The sequence below is a fragment of the Phyllobates terribilis genome, unplaced genomic scaffold (assembly GCF_046119375.1).
Source record: "Phyllobates terribilis strain yellow unplaced genomic scaffold, ASM4611937v1 Scaffold_2__4_contigs__length_985480577, whole genome shotgun sequence".
Lineage (NCBI taxonomy): Eukaryota > Metazoa > Chordata > Amphibia > Anura > Dendrobatidae > Phyllobates > Phyllobates terribilis.
Window position 1 is genome coordinate 688,601,714 of NW_027362762.1, and position 27,396 is coordinate 688,629,109.

Below are 27,396 nucleotides of genomic sequence, written 5' to 3' on the forward strand. Positions count from 1 at the left end.
TTCCGTAACTTTATGGCATTGGCAGTCCCACAATACAACGTGCCCAGCCGCTTTTATTTCAGCAGGCAAGCCGTCCCTGCCCTGCAACATCATGTGGAGGGAAAAATTAAACATGCGCTACAAAAAGCCGTCAGTAGCAAGGTCCACCTGACCACCGATGCGTGGACCAGTAAGCATGGACAGGGACGATACCTTTCCCTCACTGCCCATTGGGTAAATGTTGTGGAGCCGGGTACAAATCTTGAGAGTGGCGCTGTACGTGTTCTGCCAACTCCAAGGATTGCAGGAATCCAGTCTGTACACATTGACTCCTCCTCATACTCCAGTTCCTCTGAATCAGCGCTGCAGGAGCCGTCACGGTCTACCTCCACATCGACCCGTGAACGGTTGGTTACCTGTTATGGTGACCAATATGAGCACAGCCGTGGCCAAAAGTCAACAGGCCGTATTAAAATTAATTTCTTTGGGGAATCGAAGCCACACAGTGCAGGAGCTCTGGAATGCCATCAAGCAGCAGAGCGACGTGTGGTTTGTGCCAGCGAATCTCCAGCCAGGCATGGTAGTGTGTGACAATGGCCGAAATCTGGTGGCAGCTCTGGGCCTAGGCAACCTCACTCACATCCCAAGTCTGGCACATGTGCTCAACTTGGTCGTGCAGAGTTTTTTGAGGGACTATCCGGATCTTGATGCACTGCTTCACAAGGTCCGCATAGAGTGCGCTCACTTGTGGCGTTCCAGCAATGCAAGATCACGCATTGCAGCTCTGCAGTGCCGATTACGTCTTCCGGAACATCGCATCATATGTGACCTACCCACCAGGTGGAATTCAACGTTACATATGTTGGAGAGGTTGTGTGAGCAGCAGGCAGCAGTAATGGAGTACCAGCTGCAGCAGGCGCAAACAAGTCGCAGTGCGCGCCGTTCACACTTCACCACCACTGAGTGGGCCTCTATGAAGGACATTTGCCACGTTTTGCGTGCCTTCGATTATTCCACGCGGATGGCGAGTGCAGATGATGCACTAGTCAGCATGACTATCCCCCTTATCTGCCTGCTTGAAAAAACACTGCAAGCACTAAGGGACGAGGTTTTGGAAGAGGTGGAGGATGAGGAGTCACAAATGCCATCTGCTTCTCTACAGTCTGCGCAACGTGGTTCCTCACAAAGGCCTAGGCAGGTGACACTTTGTGAGGAGGATGAGGAGGAGTCAATGGATGAGGAAGACATCTGTCCAGAGGAGGGAGGTACACAATGCTCTAGTAGTCAGTATCTAGAGCGAGGGTGGGGTGATGCAGAGCAGGCAGAGATCACGCCTCAAGCAGGGGACAGCGTTTCTTGGCCAGTTGGCAGTCTGCAGCACATGGTTGATTTCATGCTGCAGTGCCTGAGAAACGACCGCCGCATCGCCCACATTCTCAACACGGCTGATTATTGGGTGTCCACCCTCCTAGATCCTCGCTACCGGGACAACTTACAAAGCCTCATAACACCGTTGAACCGGGAGCGTAAAATGCGGGAGTACCAAGACGCACTGGTGCATTCCATCATATTCTCCATTCCAACCGAGAGCAGTGCTGCTAGTGCTTTACAAAGCAGCTCAGTGCGTCGAGGCAGTGGAGGAAGCTCTGCACAAAGAGGGAGCAGAAGCAGCACCTCAGCACAAGGCAAGACCAGTATGGCCGAAATGTGGCAAAGTTTTGTGTCCCCGCCGCCACAAATGTCTACACCATCACAGACGGCTCCAGTCAGCAGGAGGCAACGTTTCCGTCAGATGGTGACAGACTACATGTCTTGCCCTCTTAGTGTACTCCCAGACGGCTCTTCTCCCTTCAAGTTTTGGGTCTGTAAGCTGGATACATGGCCAGAGCTTAGTCAGTATGCATTGGAGGTGCTAGCTTGCCCTGCTGCTAGTGTATTATCGGAACGCGTCTTTAGTGCCGCAGGTGGTGTACTAACAGACCGTCGCATGCGAGTATCCTCCGATAACGTTGACCGGCTTACTTTTCTCAAAATGAACAAGGCCTGGATCTCTCATGAATTTGCCAGTCCTCTTCCAGAATAAATAATTGGTTGGCAACAGTATCCAGGTCTCCTGTTCTGTTCATGTTTCTACCACCCGAACTGTAATCCCTGAGCTCCAACACCGCCAGTTGGCGCTCGGAAGTGCCGTCTGCACAGTCAACACTTGCTGCCGTGTTATTGGGGTTCAGTAACGTCAGCTGTTCCCCTGCTGTACGGACGGCAATTTCTCCTGCTCTGTCCACATTCTCACTACTACAGATTTTAAAGTTGCTCCAATTACACCTCTGGCTCCTCTGTTTTCAGTATTATCCCTGAGCTCCAACACCGCCAGTTGGCGCTCGGAAGTGCCGTCTGCACAGTCAACACTTGCTGCCGTGTTATTGGGGTTCAGTAACGTCAGCTGTTCCCCTGCTGTGCGGACGGCAATTTCTCCTGCTCTGTCCATATTCTCACTACTACAGATTTTAAAGTTGCTCCAATTACACCTCTGGCTCCTCTGTTTTCAGTATTATCCCTGAGCTCCAACACCGCCAGTTGGCGCTCGGAAGTGCCGTCTGCACAGTCAACACTTGCTGCAGTGTTATTGGGGTTCAGTAAAGTCAGCTGATCCCCAGCTGTGTGTCCGGCAAATTCTCCTGCTTTGTCCACATCCACTGTACTACGGATTTAAAACCTCCTCCAAATACACCTCTGGCTCCTCTGTTTTTAGTATTTACCCTGGGCTCCAATACCGCTAGTTGCTGCTCAGAAGTGCCGTCTGCACAGTCAACGCTTGCTCCAGTGTTATTGGGGTTCAGTAACGTCAGCTGATCCCCAGCTGTGTGTCCGGCAAATTCTCCTGCTTTGTCCACATCCACTGTACTACGGATTTAAAACCTCCTCCAAATACACCTCTGGCTCCTCCGTTTTTAGTATTTACCCTGGGCTCCAATACCGCTAGTTGCTGCTCAGAAGTGCCGTCTGCACAGTCAACGCTTGCTCCAGTGTTATTGGGGTTCAGTAACGTCAGCTGATCCCCAGCTGTGTGTCCGGCAAATTCTCCTGCTTTGTCCACATCCACTGTACTACGGATTTAAAACCTCCTCCAAATACACCTCTGGCTCCTCCGTTTTTAGTATTTACCCTGGGCTCCAATACCGCTAGTTGCTGCTCAGAAGTGCCGTCAGCACAGTCAACGCTTGCTCCAGTGTTATTGGGGTTCAGTAACGTCAGCTGATCCCTAGCTGTGTGTCCGGCAAATTCTCCTGCTTTGTCCACATCCACTGTACTACGGATTTAAACTTGCTCCAATTACACCTCTGGCTCCACTCTGTTTTTAGTATTTACCCTGGGTTCCAGCACCGCCAGCTGGTTCTCGGTAGTTCCATTTGCTCTTGTACCTTCTACTACCCATCCGGGTTCCAGTACCGTCAGCTGGTTCTCGGCAGTGACTTTGGCACGGGTACTCCCTCCTGCCCAGCCTGGTTCCAGCACGCCAGCTGTTTCCGGGTAGTGTCAACATCACTTTGCCTCCAATGCGTTGTCCTGTCGTGTTGCGGTCGGGTTAGCCGACTCTATGGTGCCTGCAGTTTAAGTGACTCCTATGTGGGCTGCGGGATCTGGCAATGAAGGCTGGTTCCATAGTGCCAATAGGACAAGCACCCCCTGTAGGACTGTGGGTTTTGGTAACTGCGGCCGGCTCGCGACCTTGAACTTTTTTTTACATGGGTACCTTCTGCTACCCATCCGGGTTCCAGTACCGTCAGCTGGTTCTCGGCAGTGCCTTTGGATTAGGTGCCTCCTTCTCGGTATCCAAGTTCCACCAACGTCTGCTGGTCCTTGGTAGTGCTTTCTGGCACAGGTACCTCCTGCTTAGTAACCGAGTTCCAGTACCGTCAGCTGGTCTTCGGCAGTTCCATTGGCTCTTGTACCTTCTGCTACCCATCCGGGTTCCAGTACCGTCAGCTGGTCCTCGGTAGTTCCATTTGCTCTTGTACCTTCTACTACCCATCCGGGTTCCAGTACCGTCAGCTGGTTCTCGGCAGTGACTTTGGCACGGGTACTCCCTCCTGCCCAGCCTGGTTCCAGCACGCCAGCTGTTTCCGGGTAGTGTCAACGTCACTTTGCCTCCAATGCGTTGTCCTGTCGTGTTGCGGTCGGGTTAGCCGACTCTATGGTGCCTGCAGTTTAGGTGACTCCTATGTGGGCTGCGGGATCTGGCAATGAAGGCTGGTTCCATAGTGCCAATAGGACAAGCACCCCCTGTAGGACTGTGGGTTTTGGTAACTGCAGCCGGCTCGCGGCCTTGAACTTTTTTTTACATGGGTACCTTCTGCTACCCATCCGGGTTCCAGTACCGTCAGCTGGTTCTCGGCAGTGCCTTTGGATTAGGTGCCTCCTTCTCGGTATCCAAGTTCCACCAACGTCTGCTGGTCCTTGGTAGTGCTTTCTGGCACAGGTACCTCCTGCTTAGTAACCGAGTTCCAGTACCGTCAGCTGGTCTTCGGCAGTTCCATTGGCTCTTGTACCTTCTGCTACCCATCCGGGTTCCAGTACCGTCAGCTGGTCCTCAGCAGTGACTTTGGCACGGGTACTCCCTCCTGCCCAGCCTGGTTCCAGCACGCCAGCTGTTTCCGGGTAGTGTCAACGTCACTTTGCCTCCAATGCGTTGTCCTGTCGTGTTGCGGTCGGGTTAGCCGACTCTATGGTGCCTGCAGTTTAGGTGACTCCTATGTGGGCTGCGGGATCTGGCAATGAAGGCTGGTTCCATAGTGCCAATAGGACAAGCACCCCCTGTAGGACTGTGGGTTTTGGTAACTGCGGCCGGCTCGCGGCCTTGAACCTTTTTTTTACATGGGTACCTTCTGCTACCCATCCGGGTTCCAGTACCGTCAGCTGGTCCTCGGTAGTTCCTCAGCTTTCTTGTACCTTCTGCTACATTTCCAAGTTCAAGCTTTTTGAAATGGTTCTTGGTAATCACTCTAGATCTCCCTGACGAGGACCCTGAAGACGAGGACCCTGAAGACCAACCCTAAGAAGACGAGGACCCCGAAGATGACGACCCTGAAGACGAGGACCCTGAAGACCACCCCGAAGAAGACGAGGACCCTGAAGACCACCCCGAAGAAGACGAGGACCCCGAAGACGAGGACCGAGAAGACCAACCCGAAGAAGACGAGGACCCCCGAAGACGACGACCCTGAAGACCACCCTGAAGAAGACCAAGAAGATGACCCTGAAGAAGTTGACCAAGTTGACAAAGAAGAGAAGACAAGCACCAAGATACAGAAGAACAAGAGACAGAAAACCAAGAAGCAGAAATACAAGAAGCTGCAGAACAAAAAGCGGAAGAACATTAAGCATAAGACTAAAAATCAGAGCAAAAGATAATATCTAAATTATAAGCAGAAGATGACTAAGCAGTGTATGGGGGTGAGTCCGTTCCTCCTCGTGGTGCCCCTGGAAAAGACCTGCTGCTGCAGGCCAAACTGAACGCGGACAAATCCTGTTGTAAATCTTTTGTGAAGGGCAGAACGAAAGGTGTAATGTCCAACCTTTTATAGATAACAACTACAGGAATGCCTGCCACAAATAAGAATATGATGAAGAAGAAGAAGATGAAGAAGTAGAATATGAAGAATGTAAAAAAAAAGAATAATACGAAGAAGGTGAAGAAGAAGAAGATGAAGAAGGTGAAGAAGAAGTGGATGAAAAAGATGCTGAAGATGATGAAGGAGAAAGTGTGGGAGAAGTAAAAAAGAAGGTGAAGAGCATGGAAGTAGTGAAACATAAATATCTGACAAAATATAAAAATACTTAACATAGTCAATATTTCCGTAACTCAGAACGTCTTAAAAAAAAATATTAATTCCTGCTATTCCATTTGATTGGGCTAAACCTCTATGCCTTTATTGTCTCCCCCACCTCCCCCAATACATTCTACATTATTCTTAGTTGTTTTCCTTCATGTAGAATTAACCTACAAGGAAAGAAAGGGTTTATTTTCATTCCGATATTTCTGTCCCATTGACTTGCATTGGTTTCCGGTATCGGAATCGGCGATATCCGATACTTTTTCGGTATCGGTCCGATCCAATCCGATCCGATATTTCCCGATATCGGAAGGTATCGCTCAACACTACTGTCTACCGAACTGATGTTCACATCTATTTCCATTCCATTACTCCTTGTATAGTTTTTTGCTATTTCCAGCAATGTCAGATTTTTACATACGTTATTAATTTTTAGCAAGTTGAGGGGATAATATTGCAGAAGTCTGTTTTTCAGAATAATTGTGCTGTTTACATGCAGAGAATTAATTTTTAACAAGAGTCAATGTATTCATATGTAGAAAACATAAAAATGTATAATTTATCCATCAAACTTACCATATACCTATCAGGGGATCTAAAATAAGTTTATTCTTCAATTCAAACTGTTTTAAATGCTCTAACTCTAATTCAAACAAATATCATTACTTCTGAACCTGTTCTGTTATTAAAGTGTCCAAATACACTGCAACCCCCTGAGGAAGCAATGGTGAAACACGCATTGGGGCAGCCAAAAACCATGTATTGGTCGGTATTCATATGTATACACGGTGTCTCTGTATAGTATTTTATGTCCAGTCATAAGTCTCTTGTGCAATAAGGGCAATATTAGACATCATATGTACTGTATAAATACATCAAAGTAAAAGACAGGTAAGTGAGCTATACACTGTTTATAATTCATATTTAAAGTGTACTGATATACGTCTGTATGCAGTTTTGTAGCTCTATCTATTTAGATATCTTTCTGTCATCCATGTGGACATATACAATCTATAATATAATCGTAGAAGCGTGTCTCTGTCCGAAGCCTCGATAGACTGCGCATGCGTGACGCCCAGTCTGGCTCCAGACAGAAGCAGGCATCCAGCCGTTACAGGTAAGAGGAGGTGTATGGCGCCGGAGATCGCGCGGTATGCGTAGACACTGAACGCTTACAGCGGATCTCCGGCGCCATACTTACATACTTACCTGACCGGTAGGAGCGTTGCCGCGGCGCCTCTCTTCGCTGGAGACCGGGAGGCGGAGTGAAGGCGTCGGACCGGCGCGTGCGCATTGCGCTATCCGGCGCCATTTTACTGAAGACACATTTACAGTGTGTCTTCAGCAAAATGGTGCCGGACAGTGCGGTGCTCCGGCGCCGAACTACTCCCCCGGCCTCCGGCAGAAGAGGACGCAGCAGTGCTGGAGTACAGAGAAGAAAGGTGACTATAAGTGTTTATTTTTTTTTGTATGTGTGTACAGTGTGAAAGGGATGAGGGGGCCACACATACCAGGATTGGGGTGAGGGGTACCACACATACCGGGATTGCGGGTGAAGGGTACCACACATAACAGGATTGTGGGGTGAGGGGTACCACGCATACCAGGATTGGGGGGTGAGGGGTATCACGCATACCGGGATTGGGGGTGAGGGGTACCACGCATACCGGGATTGGGGATGAGGGGTGCCACGAATACCAGGATTGGGGATGAGGGGTGCCATGCATACCGGGATTGGGGATGAGGGGTGCCACGCATACCGGGATTGGGGATGAGGGTGTGCCATGCATACCAGGACTGGGGGTGAGGGGTGCCACGCATACCGGGATTGGGGATGAGGGGTGCCACGCATACCGGGATTGGGGATGAGGGGTGCCACGCATACCGGGATTAGGGATGAGGGGTGTCACGCATACAAGGATTGGGGATGAGGGGTGCCACACATGCCGGGATTGGGGATGAGGGGTGCCACACATACCGGGATTGGGGATGAGGGATGGAGTGCAATGCATACTGGGATGAGGGATGGGGTACCATGCATACCAGGATGAGGGATACCATACACACCAGGATAGGGATGAGGGGGCCACACATAACAGGATTGTGGGGTGAGGGATACCACACATACCAGGATTGGGGGTGAGGGGTACCACGCATACCAGAATTGGGGGGTGAGGGGTGCCACACATACCAGGATAGGGATGAGGGGTGCCACGCATACCGGGATTGGGGGTGAGGGGTGCCACGCATAATGGGATTGGGGGTGAGGGGTGCCACGCATACCGGAATTGGGGGTGAGGGGTGCCATGCTTACCGGGATTGGGGCTGAGGGGTGCCACGCTTACCGGGAATGGGGGGGAGGGGTGCCACGCCTACAAGGATTGGGGATGAGGGGTGCCACGCATACCGGGATTGGGGGGGTGAGGGGTGCCACGCATATCGGGATTGGGGGGATGAGAGGTGCCACGCATACCGGTATTGGGGGGATGAGTGCTGCCACGCATACCGGGATTGGGGGGGGTGAGGGGTGCCACGCATTCCGGGATTGGGGGGGGATGAGGGGTGCCACGCATACCGGGATTGGGGGGATGAGGGGTGCCACGCATACCGGGATTGGGGGGATGAGGGGTGCCACGCATACCGGGATTGGGGGATGAGTGGTGCCACGCACACCGGGATTCGGATGAGGGGGGCCATGCACACCAGGATGAGGAATACCATGCATACCAGGATAGGGATGAGGTATGGGGTACCACGCATACCAGGATTGGGGTGAGGGGTACCACGCATACCAGGATTGGGGTGAGGGGTACCACGCATACCAGGATTGGGGTGAGAGGTACCACGCATACCAGGATTGGGGTGAGGGGTACCACACATACCAGGATTGGGGTGAGGGGTTCCACGCATACCAGGATTGGGGTGAGGGGTACCACGCATACCAGTATAGGATGGTGGGGACAGGATGGGGGCAGCAAAAATACCAGCATGAGAGACCATATGCCAATAAAAATGCTCGCCACCCGGGCGTAGAACGGGTGGTTCAATAGCTAGTATAATATATTGTGGTTACCTTGTTATATCACTGTGTGAATATTTAATTTTTACTTGTTTGTGGGGTTTTTTTAGATTTGAGAGTCCTCAGTGGTTGATCTAAATATTTTTCTATCTACTGGCTAACACGGTACAAAAATACATATTATATATATATATATATATATATATATATATATATATTATACAGTATATATATTTTTTTCCCCTTTTTTTATAAATCTGTTTTTGCTATATTTGTGTATTTATGAATTAAAATAATACTATAATGAATTTTTATTGATGAAGTGGTGTGAGCCTATTTGTAAGAGGTACACAGAAGTTCCATTAAACCCCATGTGAACAATATTTCGGTACATAAACCCAGATAGATTCAATTGTGAGCCTATGGCAGCAGCTGTTACTAAAAACAATCCTGCAAATGTGGATCATACCAAAACCTCCCTCACTGCACCCTATACAACCTTGCTATTGTCCAAAAGATGGAAGAGTTAAGTCTTCTTTACATAACATTATGCCCAAGATTTTTTCAAAACATAGGTAAGTTTTATAGATCCGTTACTTAATGATGTTAAATAAGCCTTACAAAACAATTTTTAGTACTCCTCTTAGTGCCAAGAACAAAATTTGTGGGAACGGATGGTGGGGGAAGAGGTTCAACTTCGGTGTAAACATCTGATTTGGTCTCTACACTCTTAAACTGTGTATAAATCAATTATATACTGTATGTGAATGTAAGGAACTTTGTAATAGAAGCACAAATCAAAAAAAAGTTGGGACGTTGTGTAAAACAAGAATGCAATGATTTGGAAATCTCTTATAACCATATTTTATCCGCAACAGAACGACGTAGAACACATATCAGAAGTTGAAAGTTAGACATTTTTTCATTTAGTTTGAAAAAATGTACTTACCGTATTTTTCGGACTATAAGACGCTCTTTTTTCCGCCAAAATTTTGGAGGAAAATGGGGGGTGCGTCTTATAGTCCGAATGTTGGGGGGGTGTGTATATATATGTGGGGTGTGGGGGGAGTGGTAGCGGTGGAGGAGCGGGGCACAGGAGGCAGCAGCTGTCTGCTGCACCCTACACTGTCCCCGCTGCTAAAGAAAATGAATATTCATGCTCCTTAAAAGGAGCACACAGTGTATCAGCAGCGCGGCTCCTGCTGCTGACGGAATCGCCTGTGCCCGCTGTTAAAGGGCATGAATATTCAACCTCTCTCCACGCCCATGGGAGTGGAGAGGGGTGAATATTCATGGCCTTTAATAAGCGGGCACACGAGATAGCCGGCAGCAGCAGGAGCCGCAGCGCGGCTACGCTGTGTGCCGGCTATGAAGGAGAGCGAAGTCACTGCTCCCCGAGCACACAGTCCCGGCGTGGGGAGCAGTGACTTCCGGCAGCTGATCTCTCCATGTGTGCCGCGCATGGTAGTGACGTCATGCGCGGCTCACATGAAGAGATCAGTGCGGGCAGACCGGACGCAGCGCTGGAGGAGAGAAGAAAGGTGAGTAGGAGTGGTTTTTTTTTTATGTGCAGCCTCATGGGGATTAGGGGGACCATGCATAATAAGATAATGATGAGGGGGCCATACATACCAGGGTAAAGATGAGGGGGCCATACATACCAGGATAGGGATTATGGGTGCCATGCATACCAGGATAGGGATTAGGGGTGCCATGTATACCAGGACAGGGATTAGGGGTGCCATGCATAACAGGACAGGGATGAGGGGTGCCATGCATATCAGGATAGGGATGAGCGGTGCCATGCATACCAGGATGGGGATTGCTGTGCCATGCATACCAGGATAGGGATTATGGGTGCCATGCAAACCAGGACAGGGATGAGGGGTGCCATGCATACCAGGACAGGGATGAGGGGTGCCATGCATACCAGGACAGGGATGAGGGGTGCCATGCATACCAGGACAGGGATGAGGGGTGCCATGCATACCAGGATAGGGATGAGGGGTGCCTTGCGTACCAGGATAGGGATGAGGGATGCCATGCATACCAGGATGGAGGGATACCAGGCATACCAGGATGGGGAAGGGGACCATGTATAAAAGGAAGGGGGGGGCATATATACCAGGATGGGGCATATTGTCAAAATTGGGGAACATTACCCCTATACCAGTGTCAGCAGAAGACCCCCTCCCCCTTAAAAGTGCATCATGAACACATTTTTTGCTTTAATTTTTTTTTAAATTTTCCTCCTCTAAAACCTATGTGCGTCTTATGGTCCGGTGCGTCTTATAGTCCGAAAAATACGGTATTTACAAATTCATGGCAGCAACACATCTCAAAAAAGTTGGATAGGACCATGTCTATTATTGTGTAGCGCATCTTCTCTTTTTACAACAGTCTGTAAACAACTAGGAAGTCAGGAGACCAACTGATTTCTGGAAGAATTCCTGAGCCCATGCAGTGATTTGCACTACTGTTTTTAATGCAGTGCCGTCTTAGGGCCCATTTATCACAGGCATCCAATATTGGCCGTCTGAATTGTCCCTTGTACACATGTAGATCTTTGACTAATATTTACATTTGTTTTGTAATCTGAAATTTAAGTGTGACAAACATGCAAAAGAATAAGAAATCAGGAAGGGGTCAAACACTTTTTCACACCACTGTATCTGTTTTACACTTCCCTATACTGCAATACATTTGCTAACCTTTGGCAAATATTACTGACAGATTCCCAGTGTGAGGAGCTGGCCTTGTTCTAAGACTATAAGACTTTTTCCAGCAAGGAGCACTGGTGCCATCAATCTTATTGTTGTGATTTCTTGCTCCTCAGTATGTGCACTAATTTCTCTTGTAAAGTGTCCAGCATTCTAGTAATCTCATTAGCATCTCAGCGGCCTCTAACCATGTTCTCTCAGCCACTAGGCTGATTGTGTATGCGGGAAAAGTATATCCAGCGGAGCAGTCACCACAGGGAGTCCCACATGAAGTCCCAGGAGATGAGTTCGGCCTGAGAAAAAAATGCTTCCACTAATGTACACTTAGCATTGAGGGGGCTGATCCCAGTGAAGGAGAAAAAGAAGCCAAATGTTTAGTCAGGAGTTGTGTGGAATGTCATCAAAGGGAGTGCAGGTAGACTGAGGTCTTGTAGCCCTGGGATGGATGGATGATCTATAGAGTCTTGGAGATCAGTACCGACTGGGCTGGATAAACGTGCTACCATTGTGGGATCGATCGTTTGGATTTAAACTTTCTTAAAGGATTGTTGCACTGGATACCTGTGCTTTCATCGTTTTAGCTGTCATCTGGAGGATCGTGGACTGTGGCTACAGACTATACTGGCTGGAGATACAAAATTTGTGGGCCAACCAAAAGTTGGGAAACAGTGAGTATCGTCTGGTACAAAGGAAGTGGAACTACTGATCATGGGTTGGGAACTTGAGGACTGTATTTTCGCCATTCATCTGGAGTTGTTGTAAAACCTTGATGTAAGGAATAAAATATTGTTGCATCGTTAACCTGCCTAGGTGATTATTTACAACCTCAGATATTCACCCCCTTATAAAGGGGTTGTCCAATATTTTTTTTACCCGTCCCTAAGCTTTCCCTCACCAATATCACCAGACTTATAACATACCTGTATTAAAAATTCTGACCCTGTCTAATGTTCTTTGGGCTTTGATATCACTCTAGTGATATACTGTATACAACCAACATGGTTTTCAGCCACAACTGCACTGTCCACTATAAGTAAAAACAATGCTCACCTTAGTATATGAATAGTGCTGAACATACGTGATTCCTGATACATGCAGTCTCTTTCTCACAGATTGAATGGATACAGTCTGAGTATCACTATTACAAGTTAGTTCGTAGAAATTACACTACTTAAAACTTTACTTTTATTGATCACATTAAAATCTTAGTAGAAAAACATACAAAAAAAGTCAATAATAAAATCCTCAAAGTAGTGATTTTGGGGTAAGTGGAAGCAAAACAACTAGTGAAAAACAATCAAAGTCATATGAGCAAGGGGGCAGAGGAATGTAAACCATAGTAAAATCTACTATGAGCCCTACCTAGTTGCGGAGGTTGGCACCCTATCAGCGTAAATTGAGCCCCCACTCAACATGGGCTAGCCCTAGTAGGCCCTATTGCATCCTATACACACAAAATTAATGCCAAATGGTTGATGCAAAAGACCACATGCAGTGGTTGCCTGTCGCGATCAATGGGATTATCCAAAACATTGTAGACATCCGTCTACCCCAAATAAATTACATATAATGAGGCAAAATATTGCAGCATAGTAATGAAACAATAGTTATCCACACACCAATAAACAATGTTACTAATATATTCCATATGTATTCAGGGAAACCAAGGATCGTCTCCCCCAATAGGAAGTAATAAACTAAAATTCGGAGTAGTATGCTTGAACTCATAATATCCTTGAATTAGTAATATGCTTAAAGTCGACTCGTTTCCCCTAAATAGGGTCATCAGGAGTACATACTAGAATAGTTTATAATTAGCTTTAGATGTAACCAGGAGTACTACCATCAAACAATAAGATGCATGTGGTCTTAGGGAATGGGCACAGTTAGGCCACGTGCACTCATTGAGTATTTGGTGAGTTTTTTATCTCAGCTTTTGTAAGTCAAAACCTGGAGTAGGACCATCAGAGGAACAGTATAATAGAAACACATCACCACTTCTGTATTTATCACCCACTGCTGGTTTTGGCTTACAAATACTTGGGTAAAAAACTTAACAAATACTAAACATGTGCACGTGGCCTTAAGTATTTGCTGCAGACATTTCTGCATCAAAAAACGTATATCTTGGTAGGAAAAGCGCTGCAGAAATAAAAGCGTGAAAAATGAGGCAAAAACGCGATGTGTTCACATACCCTTAAGCTCTTCTCCCATAGGCGCTGATGAATTCTCTTGGGCTGTTGTACGAACATATTGACGAAAATCATGGATTATTTGGAATGTCAAGCTTCTGTCATGGTGTCTGTTATTAGCTTAGCCTACTACCCTATTTATTCTGACAAATATGACGTTGTGACTGCGAGAAATATGCTCTATTTTTTTCTTATATAAACATAGGAATATGCATTAATGTGAATACAATCTTATAACTAAAATAAAGAATAAAGTGATGTACTCAATGACTGATGGTCATTTGGAACCTATAAAAAGTTTCTTACAGAAGTTGTGCACTACTTTAGGTTATTGCCCCAATATATCCCCCCAGCGCCCCTAAGCCTTTTTGTAAATACCTTCCCTTGCAGATAATGCCTGTGAGCGGCGCTATCGGTGGCATTAAGTGACCCTGTGCTGACGTCACGACAAGTGAGGCGTGACTCAGCGCTGGGGTCCCTGCGGATGCTGCTGGGTTGTGGGCGGGGTTACCCCCCACGTCACACTCAGCATCTACCGCTCGCTTTCCCAATGAATGGGGAGAGGCAGAGAGCGTGGTGGCATCCACCACAGCCTGGCAGCCGGGGATCTTTTTCTCGTTCCAGGAAGAAAAAGACCCCCGGCTGCTGCCAGCACTAGTCATGACATCAGCGGATGTCAGGGCTGGCTGCAGCCGGGGGTCGCATGATGCCTGTGAGCTGCCAGTGATAGCGCCGCTCACAGGCATTATCAGCAACGGAAGGTATTTACAAAAAGGCTTAGAGGCCCCGGGGGGATACATTGGGGGAAAATCTAAAGTAGTGGACAACCCCTTTAAATTTAAGATTTTTTTTTTTAGCAAATTACTGGTTCAGAATGGTGCAGGAGAATAATATTAATTAATATTAATTTTGAAACTTCTTCCAAAAGAACTGTAGCTAAAGGACATGTCCACATGATTTTTTTTATATGGATTTTGGAGAGGATCCTACTGAATATATGTCTACAGTTCACACGGTCCTTTTTCCAATGTATTATTTTTCACATGGATAAAAAGCAGCATATCAAGTTTTGGGGCATTGCTGCTCGAAAATTAGCTCCAAATTTGACTACTGGATCATCAAAAGCAGAAAAAGACACTCCATACACAAAACAACATAACGAACAACAATCCAAAAACTTAAGGCTTTTTTTTGTGGAATCTTCAAACAGAAAACTACACATCAAGAATTTCTGTGTGATCATACCCAAAATGTGATTTTATGTAAACATAGCCCCTGGTTTACAATACGATGCTCACATATCTACCAATGATAAGGGTTATTCTTGTTTTATATCACTGTTTATTTTTTCGTTTTTTCAGTCTATGTTGTTTTCTAGGGAGTATTTTCTAATCAGTCACGGTAAATCTTCCATATCAGAATTTCTGTATGAACTTGTGTATATATAATATTAGTTACTGTATATATTAGTTGTAGCCAAAAACCATAGTTATATTTAGTGCATTGAAGAAAGGTAAAACTTAAACTATAAAAACTTGTATGAATTTAGCCTTGCAGACATCCGTGAGTGGATTATGAAGAGCTCTAGACAATCGTCACATAAAGTATCCCAGCAGGCACACATCAGCAGAACAACATATCGATGTGCATTGAAATTTGGCTCTTCCTATACTATTACAAAAATACACCGGATAGATGCAGGTTTGCTGTGGTTGCAATATAAATGTACATATACCAACACTATGCACAATTACTGAGAAATATACATTAATTTCACTATTGCTACTTAAGTAAAAGCATTAGGCTCTTTACACACATTTTGATTAAAGACAATCTGTCAGCAGAATTTCACCCCCCCACCCCCAAACTATTTCATGTAGCTCTTTCAAAGTCATGTAAAGCAATACCTTCACATGGCAAGTCCTTTCCTCTGTTACTGAGAAATTAGAGTTTGAATTGATATGCAAAAGAGGCTGAAGGACTATAGTAGATTTGAAGCCTCTGTCACTCCAGCTCTATTCCCCACCCAGCACCACCTCCTCCAGTTGATTGACAGCATCCATGCTGTGTGACTTCAGGCAAAGGAGTCAGTTGAGAGAATTTTCATGCACCATTAGCATGAGGTCTGGTAATCGCTGACTTCTGGTCATCTGACAAGTGACTATATAACAATATGAGTGTCACCTATGGACATGACCTCCTCCTTTGACTAATAGTGATTCAAATGGGTGTAACTATGTGATCCCCTAACCAGTGTCATATGACACTGTAAGTTCACACTATTGACATTAGTCACAGGCATCACCCCTCTCCTTAACCAAAATATTGAGTGAGTGTGTCCTGGGGCCATGAGGAATCATCAGGTGACCGATGACCGCTTGACTATTATTCACACGGAATATGAGTGCGGTTACATGATAACACTTCTTTAAGTTAGGCCTTTATAAATTATTGAAGGTGAAGGTGAAATTAGAGTCTAATGATTTCAATCAATGGGATGACAATCAGGTGTGAGTGGACAACCTTTTTATTTATGAAAAAAATTTCTATCAATTTTTGATCTACGCTACACGTTTGTGGAAGTGTATCATGGTATGAACAAAGGAGATTTCCGGGGGGCATCAGAAGAAGAGCTGTTGATGCTTACAAGCTGGAAAAGGATACAAAACTATGTCTAAAATGTTTGGACTTTAACAATCCACAGTCATTGTGTAGGAATGGAGGATAATCAAGACCATTATTTCCATCCCCAGGAGTGTCCCATCAACAAAGATCACTCCAATAACAACATATAAAATTGTCCACAAAGTCACAAAGGAACCCAAAGTATCCTCTAAGCAACTAAAGGCAACTCTCACATTAGCTAATGTTAATGTTCATGAGTCCAGCATGAATAGGACACTGAACAACAATAGTATGCATGGCATGACTGCAATAAGAAAGCCATTGATTTAAAAAAAGAAACATTGCTGTCCATCTGCAGTTTGCTAAAGATAACTTGGATAAGCTAGAAGGCTATTAACACAACGTTTTGTGGACAGATGAGACCAAAATAGAGCTTTTCGGTTAATCTGAGAAGTGTTGCATTTGGAGAAATAAAACTCTGCATTACAGCATAAAAACACCATTTGCGAAACATGGTAGTGGTAGTATCATTGTTTGGGCCTGTTTTGCTCCATCATTGATGGAACAATTAATTATGAATTATACCTGCAAATTCTAAAGGAAAATGTCTGGACATCTGTCCATGAGCTGAATCTCAAGAGAACGTGGGTCATGCGGTAAGACAACGACTCAAAACACACAACTCGTTCTACAAACTAATGGTTAAATAAGAATAAAGATAACATTTTGGATTAACCCAGTCAAAATTCTGACCTTAGTGATTTAGAATTGTTTCGTAAGAACCTGAAGCGAGCAGTTCATGATAGAAAACCCACCAACATAACAGAGTTGAAGCCTTTTTGTAGGGAGGAATGAGCTAAAATTACTCTAAACCGATGCACAGGACTAATCAACAATTATCAAAAATGTTTTATCCAATTATTGTTGCATAAGGGGGTCACACCACATACCTAGAAGCAGGGGTTCCCCAACTGTTGCCACTCACAAATATGTAATATTGGATTATATTCTTCATTTAAAAAATTACAAAGTCTAATATTTTTGATTCATTTGTTGGACTTGGTTCTCGTTACCTACTTTTAGGAATTGTGTGTAAATCAGATGTTTTTTTAAGGTAAAATTTGTGTAGAGATGTGGAGAATCCTCAAGGGTTCACAAACTTTCAAGCACCACTGTGTATATACAGTTAGATCCAGAAATATTTGGAAAATTACACAAGTTTTGGTATTTTACCTGTTTACCAAAACATATTTAAGATACAAATATATAATCAATACGGGCTTAAAGCGCAGACTCTCAGCTTTAATTTGAGGGTATCCACATCCTAATTAGAGTAAGGGTTTAGGAATTACTACTCTTTAATATGTAGCTGCCTCTTTTTCAAGGGACCAAAAGTAATTGGACAATTATCTTCTTTGGACAGAAGAAACTAAGATCAACCTGTACCAGAATGCTGGGAAGAAGTATGGAGAAGGCTTGGAACGTTGCATGATCTAAAGCGCACCACATCCTCTGTAAAACATGGTGGAGGCAGTGTGAGGGCATGGGCATGAATGGCTTCCAATGGCACTGGGTCACTAGTGTTTACAGATGATGTGACTGAAGACAGAAGCAGCTGGATGAATTCTGAAGTGTACAGAGCGATACTTTCTGTTCAGATTCAACCAAATTCAGCAAGGTAGACTGGGCGACGCTTCACTGAACAGATGGAAAATGAACCAAAACATACTGCAAAAGCAACCCATGAGTTTTTTAAGGCAAAGAAGAAGAATATTCTACAATGGCCGAATCAATCACCAGATCTCAACCCCATCAAGCAGCATTTCACATGCACAAAACTTAAGGCAGAAAGACCCACAAACAAGCAACAACTGAAGTCAGCTGCAGTAAAGGCCTGGAAAACATCACAAAGGAGGAAACCCAACGTTTGGTGATGTCCATGGCTTTCAGACTTCAGGCAGTCCTTGCTTCCAAATGATTCTCTACAATCCTGTCTACGACCCGATCGACACATAATGAGAGACCTGTCAGTCTAGCTGAATGAGTGGAGAAAAGCCAGCCTGGCCATACCTTTGTGACTAGTCAGCCACACTTTTAACTGTTTTCTCTGCACCGTTTCAGAGTAAGACATACATGCATGGAATGCAGAAGCTGGTCTCCTATTTAAGCCGCCTGTGGTTGAGAGCAGCATGAATCATGTAACAGGTTCCTTTTAATAATTATATAACCATACAATTATAACCATGTATTGTACAATACTAATCAAAATGGGCAATCAGCGTCTGCCAGTCATGTGAAAAAACATCATGCATTCATATACACTAAATAGCCCCTTATTCTTTTAGCTCTGAGAAAGAAGAAAAAATACTCTTAATAAATGAATAATAGTAAATAAACAAAAGCGCCCAAATTTATGGCTCTGATTTCTATTAACATGCTTGCCGAATATTTACGTGCACCTCTTGGTATGTCCAAAGAGTTCAGCCGCTTAGTTCTAATTATTCCCATTATACCAACTTAAGCCTGTTTGCTTTTCATGAAGAAATTGCACCTATTAATCCAGAAGCAGGTTAAAGGGAACACATTGTTAAATATCTGTATGCTATACAAAATTCTAATTTGAATAAAGCATAATATATATAGGTTTTGAAAAAGCAGATATATTAAAGCACTTAGGTAATTAATTCTGTACATTGTCATAGTCAAGTCATTACAACATTAACATTATACTCTGTACACATGCATAAGGAAAATCCATCAATCCGACAAAAACCATATGGCAAAGTCCTGGCTATTTGCAAATGAATAATAATCACTTTTTAGTAAATGGGTTATTAATATCTACAATGGTCATGGAGTGTTTTTTCAAAGGGGTTGTTTTATAAAAACAAGCCAAGTAGATATGCCTCTATCAGAGTAGATCGCACAGAATGAGGATTGTGTGATCCTATGGACAATTTCGAAGATGGTAATGAAGTGGATGAGACATTTCGATAAGTGCAATCCCGTATGTGTAATGTGTTGGCATCAGGACAGAAGAGAGTGTGGAGGACTGAGGACAGCTAGGAAAGTTAGCCAACTGGAGAGAAGTTTTAGAAACCAAATAGGGCCAGTAAAAAAACACAGCAGCAGTCTTCAGTCCCAGTTACAGACTAATCTTTTATAATCATTTTTTTATTTATATAGCACCAACATATTCCGCAGCGCTTTACAATTCAGACAATTTACAGACATTATCGGCACTGTCCCCATTGGGGCTCACAATCTATATTCCCTATCAATATGTCTTTGGAGTGTGGGAGGAAACCGGAGATCCTGGAGGAAACCCACGCAAACACGGGGAAAACATATGAGCCAAATTGTATTGAAGCTTCCATACTGCTTGCATTAACCCAAGTCAGTCGAAACTTCAACATGGCTTAAGAATGCACAGAAAGATCAGACAGTACTCGAAAACGCAAACCATTGAAGAATTGTATTCACAATTGTGGTAAATCTGTTCTCTAAAACTGAGCTCAGTGTTTTTCAACCTGTGACATGAGTACTGGGTAGACTATTGTGTACACTTGAAATTGGTAGGCCACAATGTCTGGCACTGAAGGAGGTTTTTTGATGTGAAGGGCAGATGATTGGCTCATCACATCTAATGTCTTACTGTTAGCAGTTGAGGAGAACAACATCGTGGATAAGTGCATCGCTATAGCTGGGTCTAATAAGGGGAGCATTATGGGTGGAACAGTTTTGGGTAGCATTTTTATGAATGCCCTATGGTTGACACTATTATTGAGGTACAGAGATACCTTAAAAACTGGCTTTGACAGTTTCCTATTCCACAACTTTAGAAGTTGGGTAGTATGCACCGACTTACACGTCAGACATCCAACATGTAGCTAGTAGTGTTGAGCGAGTATGTTCTATTAACCCTTTCGCCGAGTATGCTCGGGTCGAGCTCCGAGTATTTTCAGCTGCTCGGTGATAAGGTTAAATCGCTCCCGTGTGCATGATTTGCAACTGTTTGACAGTTTTATTACATGTGAGGAATGTCTATTTCTTACACATTCCTCCCATGTAATAAAGCTGTCAAACAGTTGCAAATCATGCACACGGGAGCGATTCAACCATATCACTGAGCAGCTGTAAATACTCAGAGCTCGGCCCGAGCATACTCGGACAGAACATACTCGCTCAACCCTAGTAACTAGCGAGGGTCGCATACCTTGTTTAGATTTTTATTTGATTTGTTACTATGTAATGTCTGATTTTGGTTGTAAGTGCTGCTGAATATGTTGGCGCTATATAAGGATTATTACAGTACAGTATAATACAAGTATGTTGCCACTGTCTAATTACCTTCAGAATGGTGACCAATTATAACATGAGGATGACTTGGTTAAAACATCTTTGTTAATGGGTTACTTGACTTAAAGAAGAAAGCAACCATTACTGTAGTATTTAATTTACATCACAGGAGTCTATCAGCACAGAATTTCTGCTGGTTTAGGCATCAATTAGGCCATAAAACACATCACAAAACAAATCCCAACATTCTGATGCTCTATCTAAATTCCCATTTAGCCAGTGTCCTTACTGAAGGGCCGCAGATAAACACAGGCTTACTGTTCCTATAAGTAGATCAGGCCCTTCACTGATGGAGGTAACAGATTATAGCTCATTATGACAAGTTCCAGTCAAAAACCGCATTACAAGTCCAATTAGATTAATATTTCATGAATTAATGATATTTCAGTGATTTTCAAAATTTCTAAACATATGAAGTCAAGTCTAAACATAGTTATAATTAACATGCACTGTACTTAATGCATCCTTTTTAGCTTCGTCATGACTCCTAATGAAAGCATTAATATATAAGCTACTGACCAATATATATGATAAAACGGTATTAGTAATGACTGTAATGGCTGTAATGACGAATCCTTAGGGCCAAGATAAGTTGAACGATTTTTATTTCCACATCGTGTTTCAACGCTGGACTAGCGTCTTTTTTTCAAGGGAAAACAACAGATGCAATTGTTTTTTCACTTGAAAAAGATGCTAGTCCAGCGTTGAAACGCGTTGCGAAATAAAAGTTATTATTTACATAACTTCATCATTACATCAAACATGGTAATTCACAAAAAATGAAGTTATAAGCCTGACTCCTGGGCAGGTGCGGACATACCATTTGGTCCTCTTGTGCAGCAGCACAGGGGCCCAGGAGCTAAGGGGGCTCACTTTAACGTCCAAAGCAGCTTAAATTGGTGCATTATGATAAACTATTGCACTGCGAAAGGCCCATATGCTGTTCTAGCACAGGGCCCCTCTTCTGCTGTGTCCACCTCTGCTCCACAGTATTTCTTTCTGTATGCCATGTTAAGCTTTGTCACATGATGTTAAATGGAGCAGAGGACCATATTGGACAAAATGCTCCTGGCATGTACAATACATAAAGATTTTAAATGCTCCTGGCATGTACAATACATAAATATTTTTGGGTCAATATATGGGAAACGGTGGAGGTGGTGTATAAGCAGCATGTACATACATTTTATAGGTGCATTTTGCCTAGGATAAAGAAACAACATAAAAAATACAAAAGAGGCACAATAAAAAGCATGATTACAATCTATATATTTGGGGATTATGCACACAGCAAGAACTCTATTTAATGCTGCACTAACCCTATGAAATACAGAGTGAAAAGTAAAGTAATGTACCTTTGGTTATGTAATCCCTCGGAAGCACTTTGCACAGGACTGCTACTATGTGCTACCAAAAAATACTGATACATCGCACTTAATCTCCTTCTTTAAATAGGTTCTAGTACGTGCTATATGATTAGCCTAGATTTATGCTGCCCCATAGTGAAAATTAGACTTAACACTCGTATGATAGTACTTAACTGATGTATGGCGACATACATAAATATAGATGACATGAAGAAAGAAAAAACTTGGTATAACCTTAACATACCAACACAAGCTTGGCACTGCCACACATTCATCACCTGATCGATCATCATGCAATATTCGATCCGTTTTTTACAAGTCACTCACCTTCACTATGTCGACTGTTTTTCTGGTTGTATTGCTCTGTGAATTCTGGGATGGACTCTTCTATAGTCTCTGTTCGAGGAACAGACAGGGAGAACCGCCGGGTGAAATTTTTCATCTTGTTCATGATGACTAGATAGACCTAGGAAAGATACGACTGTGTGTGAGAAAGATTTCAAAGAAGGAAAGAGGAAGGTAAACGCAGAGCATGTGCGAGAGGAATGGGAGTGAATGGAAGGGAGCGAGGGAAGAGCAGCAAGAGATAGAAAGAAGAAGACTGGAAAGGAAATCATGGAATAGTGGAATGGTCCCATTAAAGAGACAACTAGCAAAACTGGTGAACATCACCAAGAAGGTTCATGGGTTAAGGGGATTATTTTAAAGAGGAGCCAGTTATGTTCCATAATGATAGGAGAAATAGCTTATTAAAAGACATTGCACAGAACGGTGGAAGCAATAGATAACCACAAATCTGTATTAGAGTTGGGAATATAGGAAGACGTGGAGAGAAGTGCAAGGCAGCCTGGCTAAGAAGCGAACACAAGCATGTGGGAGGGCTACATCTGCTGCATCTCTTATCACAGAGCTCCTCTGAAAAACGAGGCTTTACATACCTGATCATATTGGAAATAATCGAATGCAAGCTCTTCTGCTCGGAAACCTAACCTAACCCTGCCCTTGAACTGCCCTTTGCTGTGGCATTCCTGATCCAATGGTTTTATGAGGCAATAATACTGCTCAACTTCTTCATTTGTTCTCTCTTTTTTTCTGTACGCTTAATCACATTTCAACAAAATACATAAACTCGGCTCATGTGCCAGGTTTTATAGACCTGACCCTGCAGCTGTGGAAAAGGGATATTACACTGCTGGCTTGTGCTAGCATTTCAAGTGCTCCTGGCTCTGGAGGTGTTAATAATCCTTCTCTGATATATAGCTACTTCTGCTTTTTGGCTATAAATTTGTTCTCAGGTATTTCCCACCCTGCCCAGATAAATCGAAACTCCTCATCCTTATCATAGGTAGAGTATGAACCTGTTGTCCACCCCATAAATAGCGCATTATAGGCAATGGCCACAGTACCGCTGCCAGGGCAGCAAAGTTCATGGCGCTTGCAGAAACAGGTTTAGCTGTGCACAGTATGTTCTCTTGTGCTTACTGATTTGCAGAGATTTCAGTAGTTAAATACTAGAATTGTTTCCAGGGGCAGCACCAGTATGAATAAATGTGAAAACACCCTGTTTACCTGTAAATGTCCCATTTTTCTATATAGAACAACATTTAAGTAAAGTTGCTTTTACAGAATTAACAGATTTAAATACACTTGATGGACATCTGAATTAATTGTTATGGCCTAATAACATCACAAATGCATATTATTTAAGAAAACTTATTATCAGGATTTTATACCTCAAATTAATTACCTGTCGGTGCTTTTATGCTGATTAAATCCTTACCTTGATTGTAGAAATCCGTTTTGCTATTGCTGAGAAAACCAGCACTGAACTCATATGCAAATGAGCTTCAAGTGCTTCTGGGTGGGACATTGCACTTGCAGCTTTCCTGCCCTCCCTCCTTATTCCCTGCCTCTTCTATATGACTGACAGGTCAAGGGAGGCAGGTCACTGAATCAAGAGTGACCAGTCAGTCAGACACAGGAGGCAGTTGGTGAGTGACCAGTCAGTCAGACACAGGAGGCAGTTGGTGAGTGACCAGTCAGTCAGACATAGGAGGCAGTTGGTGAGTGACAAGTCAGTCAGACACAGGAGGCAGTTGGTGAGTGACCAGACAGTCAGACACAGGAGGCAGTTGGTGAGTGACCAGACAGTCAGACACAGGAGGCAGTTGGTGAGTGACCAGTCAGTCAGACACAGGAGGCAGTTGGTGAGTGACCAGTCAGTCAGACACAGGAGGCAGTTGGTGAGTGACCAGTCAGTCAGACACAGGAGGCAGTTGGTGAGTGACCAGTCAGTCAGACACAGGAGGCAGTTGGTGAGTGACCAGTCAGTCAGACACAGGAGGCAGTTGGTGAGTGACCAGTCAGTCAGACACAGGAGGCAGTTGGTGAGTGACCAGTCAGTCAGACACAGGAGACAGTTGGTGAGTGACCAGTCAGTCAGACACAGGAGGCAGTTGGTGAGTGACCAGTCAGTCAGACACAAGAGGCAGTTGGTGAGTGACCAGTCAGTCAGACACAGGAGGCAGTTGGTGAGTGACCAGTCAGTCAGACACAGGAGGCAGTTGGTGAGTGACCAGTCAGTCAGACACAGGAGGCAGTTGGTGAGTGACCAGTCAGTCAGACACAGGAGGCAGTTGGTGAGTGACCAGTCAGTCAGACACAGGAGGCAGTTGGTGAGTGACCAGTCAGTCAGACACAAGAGGCAGTTGGTGAGTGACCAGTCAGTCAGACACAGGAGGCAGTTGGTGAGTGACCAGTCAGTCACACACAGGAGGCAGTTGGTGAGTGACCAGTCAGTCAGACACAGGAGGCAGTTGGTGGGTAGGGAATAAGGAGGCAGGGCAGGATAACTGCAAGTGCAATGTCCCACCCAGAAGCACTTGCTGCTGATAGGCATACAATTTCAATGCTAGAATTCTCAGAAACGACAAAATGACATTTTACAATCAAGGTAAGGATTTAATCAGCATGAAAGCGCCAATACATACATCTCATTAGTTTGAGGTATAGAATCCCCATGACAGGTTCTCTCATTCACACTAGCACTTGGGATCCTTTTGTAATTTACCACAATCCAGTTAAAGAAAAACAGAGCAAACCAACCCCAAACAGACAGCAACTGAAGCCAAAGTTTCCATTTTTTAAACAGATCCATTTGATGGATCTGTTAAAAAAGAAATTCAGGTCCAAACTTTTCAATCCAAACCTTCCTCTCCCCTCCGATCTTCCTCCTTTCTCTCTTTTTCTCTTCTTCTCCATCTCTATCCATTGTTACCTCTCCATGTTTATTTCCCTTTTACATGTCAACTTACCAAGAGGCATAATGTATCCTCTCCTTATACTTGTTGATGTACCTACTGTCAATTTCACGAGGCATGCATAATTTCACTGCATTTGATGTTTGTTTCTTGAAAATTTCCAATAAAATCCTACTTCTGAAAAAAAATAAACTGAAATTTGTCCTATGTCAGCATTTGCTTTTTCTTGTTTTTAATGGATCCATTTTTACTGGAGATGTCTCTGAATACGTCTAGTTTTCTGGGCATGCATAGTGTTTAAAAATGGATCATTTAAACAGAAGGATCTGTTATAATCTGTTTTCTATCTTAGATAAATGTATAAAAACCCTAAAGTGTCCCATCTGTCCGCCATCTATACTTTTAGGTGGAAAAGAAAAGTTTTTTTGTCTAACCACAAAATCAATAGCAGACAGAATAAATGCAAACAAATGACATTTTATGTAATTAAAACCCCATTTAAATAAGTGGATCCTTTAACTGAATGTTTTATTTCTTTTTTCTGCTGCTCTGATGGATCAGAATAACGGAAATAAAAATGCTAATGTGAACAAGCGTAGCTTACAGCAGTATTGGAGACTACTATAAAATGCAGGTAACTGCATGCTCCTCTTATTATATTTTTGAAAATAAAATAAAAATGGCGGCATATACACCTCCATCAAATCCCAAGCACAATTTTGCCACGATGCATCACAAGATAAGGACTTCTGACCACTGCAGTCAAACACCAGCTGGAGCAGGTCTAGGTTGGTCACGTGGTCCCTATATTGGCACATTACATCAGTAGGAAGTACACCATTCTAAGTTTATTAAAAATCATTTTTACTTTCTGGACAACTTTTTTAATGGTGTTGCGAAATGAAAACAACCCCTTACTACATACCCTATAAGTGCTGTAATGCAGTGGCTTGCGGCATTACTGTAATGGTCCAGGGGGTGTGCTCTAGCTGACCATTTACCTCTCCCTCAGGTGACTGATCACATGACTGTGACACCATTGCAGGTCCTAAGTGCACTAAAGGATATATAAATCCTGGTGGTTTGGAAACAGGGTGAGAGGCGTGAGGCCTGATCCCTGTGTGTGGGACACCATTAGCCTGGAGAGGCTGGAAGAGAGAGGCCTGGTGAAGCCTGGAAGGCAGAGGCTGGATCTAGGCTACCAGTAGCCTTTTGAAGGCACGTGGCTTGGAGACTACGTCTGGGAAGCCTTAAAGCCACAGCTATGGCAGAACCAAGCTGAGAGAAGCAGCTAAAACTCGGCAAAGGTAAAACACTGCTTGATGTGGACATTTATATTGTTACCTTGCTGAAGGCTGTATCGGGAGCCAAGTGGACATATCTGTCACTGGAAAGGCTCTTGGACATTATATGTGTAATATGTCGGTGAGCCACTGAGATGGACTATGTTATGTGCAGTTTATGATGTGTAATAAACTGCTGGACTGTGAAATACCGGAAAGACATTGCATGTGTGCTTTAATTGATCCGGTGAAGCGAGAGCCCCTCAGCATGATGAATAGCGCTACCTCACAGTGCATATGGATCAACATGTTAGGCTCTAGGTTGAACTCGATGGACTTAAGTCTACATTCAACCTTAAAAAAGTATGAAACTATGAAACCATGTGGTGGGGTTGTCATCTCCCACTTGAGACCACGCTGTGTCAACCAGATCAAAGAGATACTAACAAAAGGTCGTCAATATATTACATGGACGATTATCCTACTGAATGACCTGTATATAAAACTAGATTGTTCATGCAGTAGCCAGGCACGGCTGCCTGGTCAACGATGACAGCCGATCGTAGGGGTTGAGGGAAGATGTATTGCTAGCAGTCAGCTATTTACAAAGAGTCTACTCACTTGGTAAGTCTAGCATATGGAATGCGTTACGTTTTCCTACTTCTTTGACAGAAATCTTATCAAATATCTTTTAGGTCCCTGAGCCTATTATTATATAAAATGTTATTAAAATTTCACTTAAAATTTACTGCCGAAGA

General features: G+C 44.1%; 1 protein-coding gene across 4 annotated transcripts in view; it reads right to left on the reverse strand.

The window, feature by feature from the left end:
* Window positions 1-27,396, reverse strand: part of CDK18 (cyclin dependent kinase 18) — a 221,070-nt gene that overhangs the window by 102,281 nt on the left and 91,393 nt on the right. For 3 of the 4 annotated variants that reach the window (XM_073666970.1, XM_073666972.1, XM_073666971.1), the window contains one exon: window positions 22,423-22,561. In XM_073666970.1, coding sequence (XP_073523071.1) covers window positions 22,423-22,561 — 139 coding nt within the window. Of the gene's footprint in view, window positions 1-22,422; window positions 22,562-23,033; window positions 23,198-27,396 lie in introns of those variants that run through there. The other variant, XM_073666973.1, reaches the window with a different exon arrangement.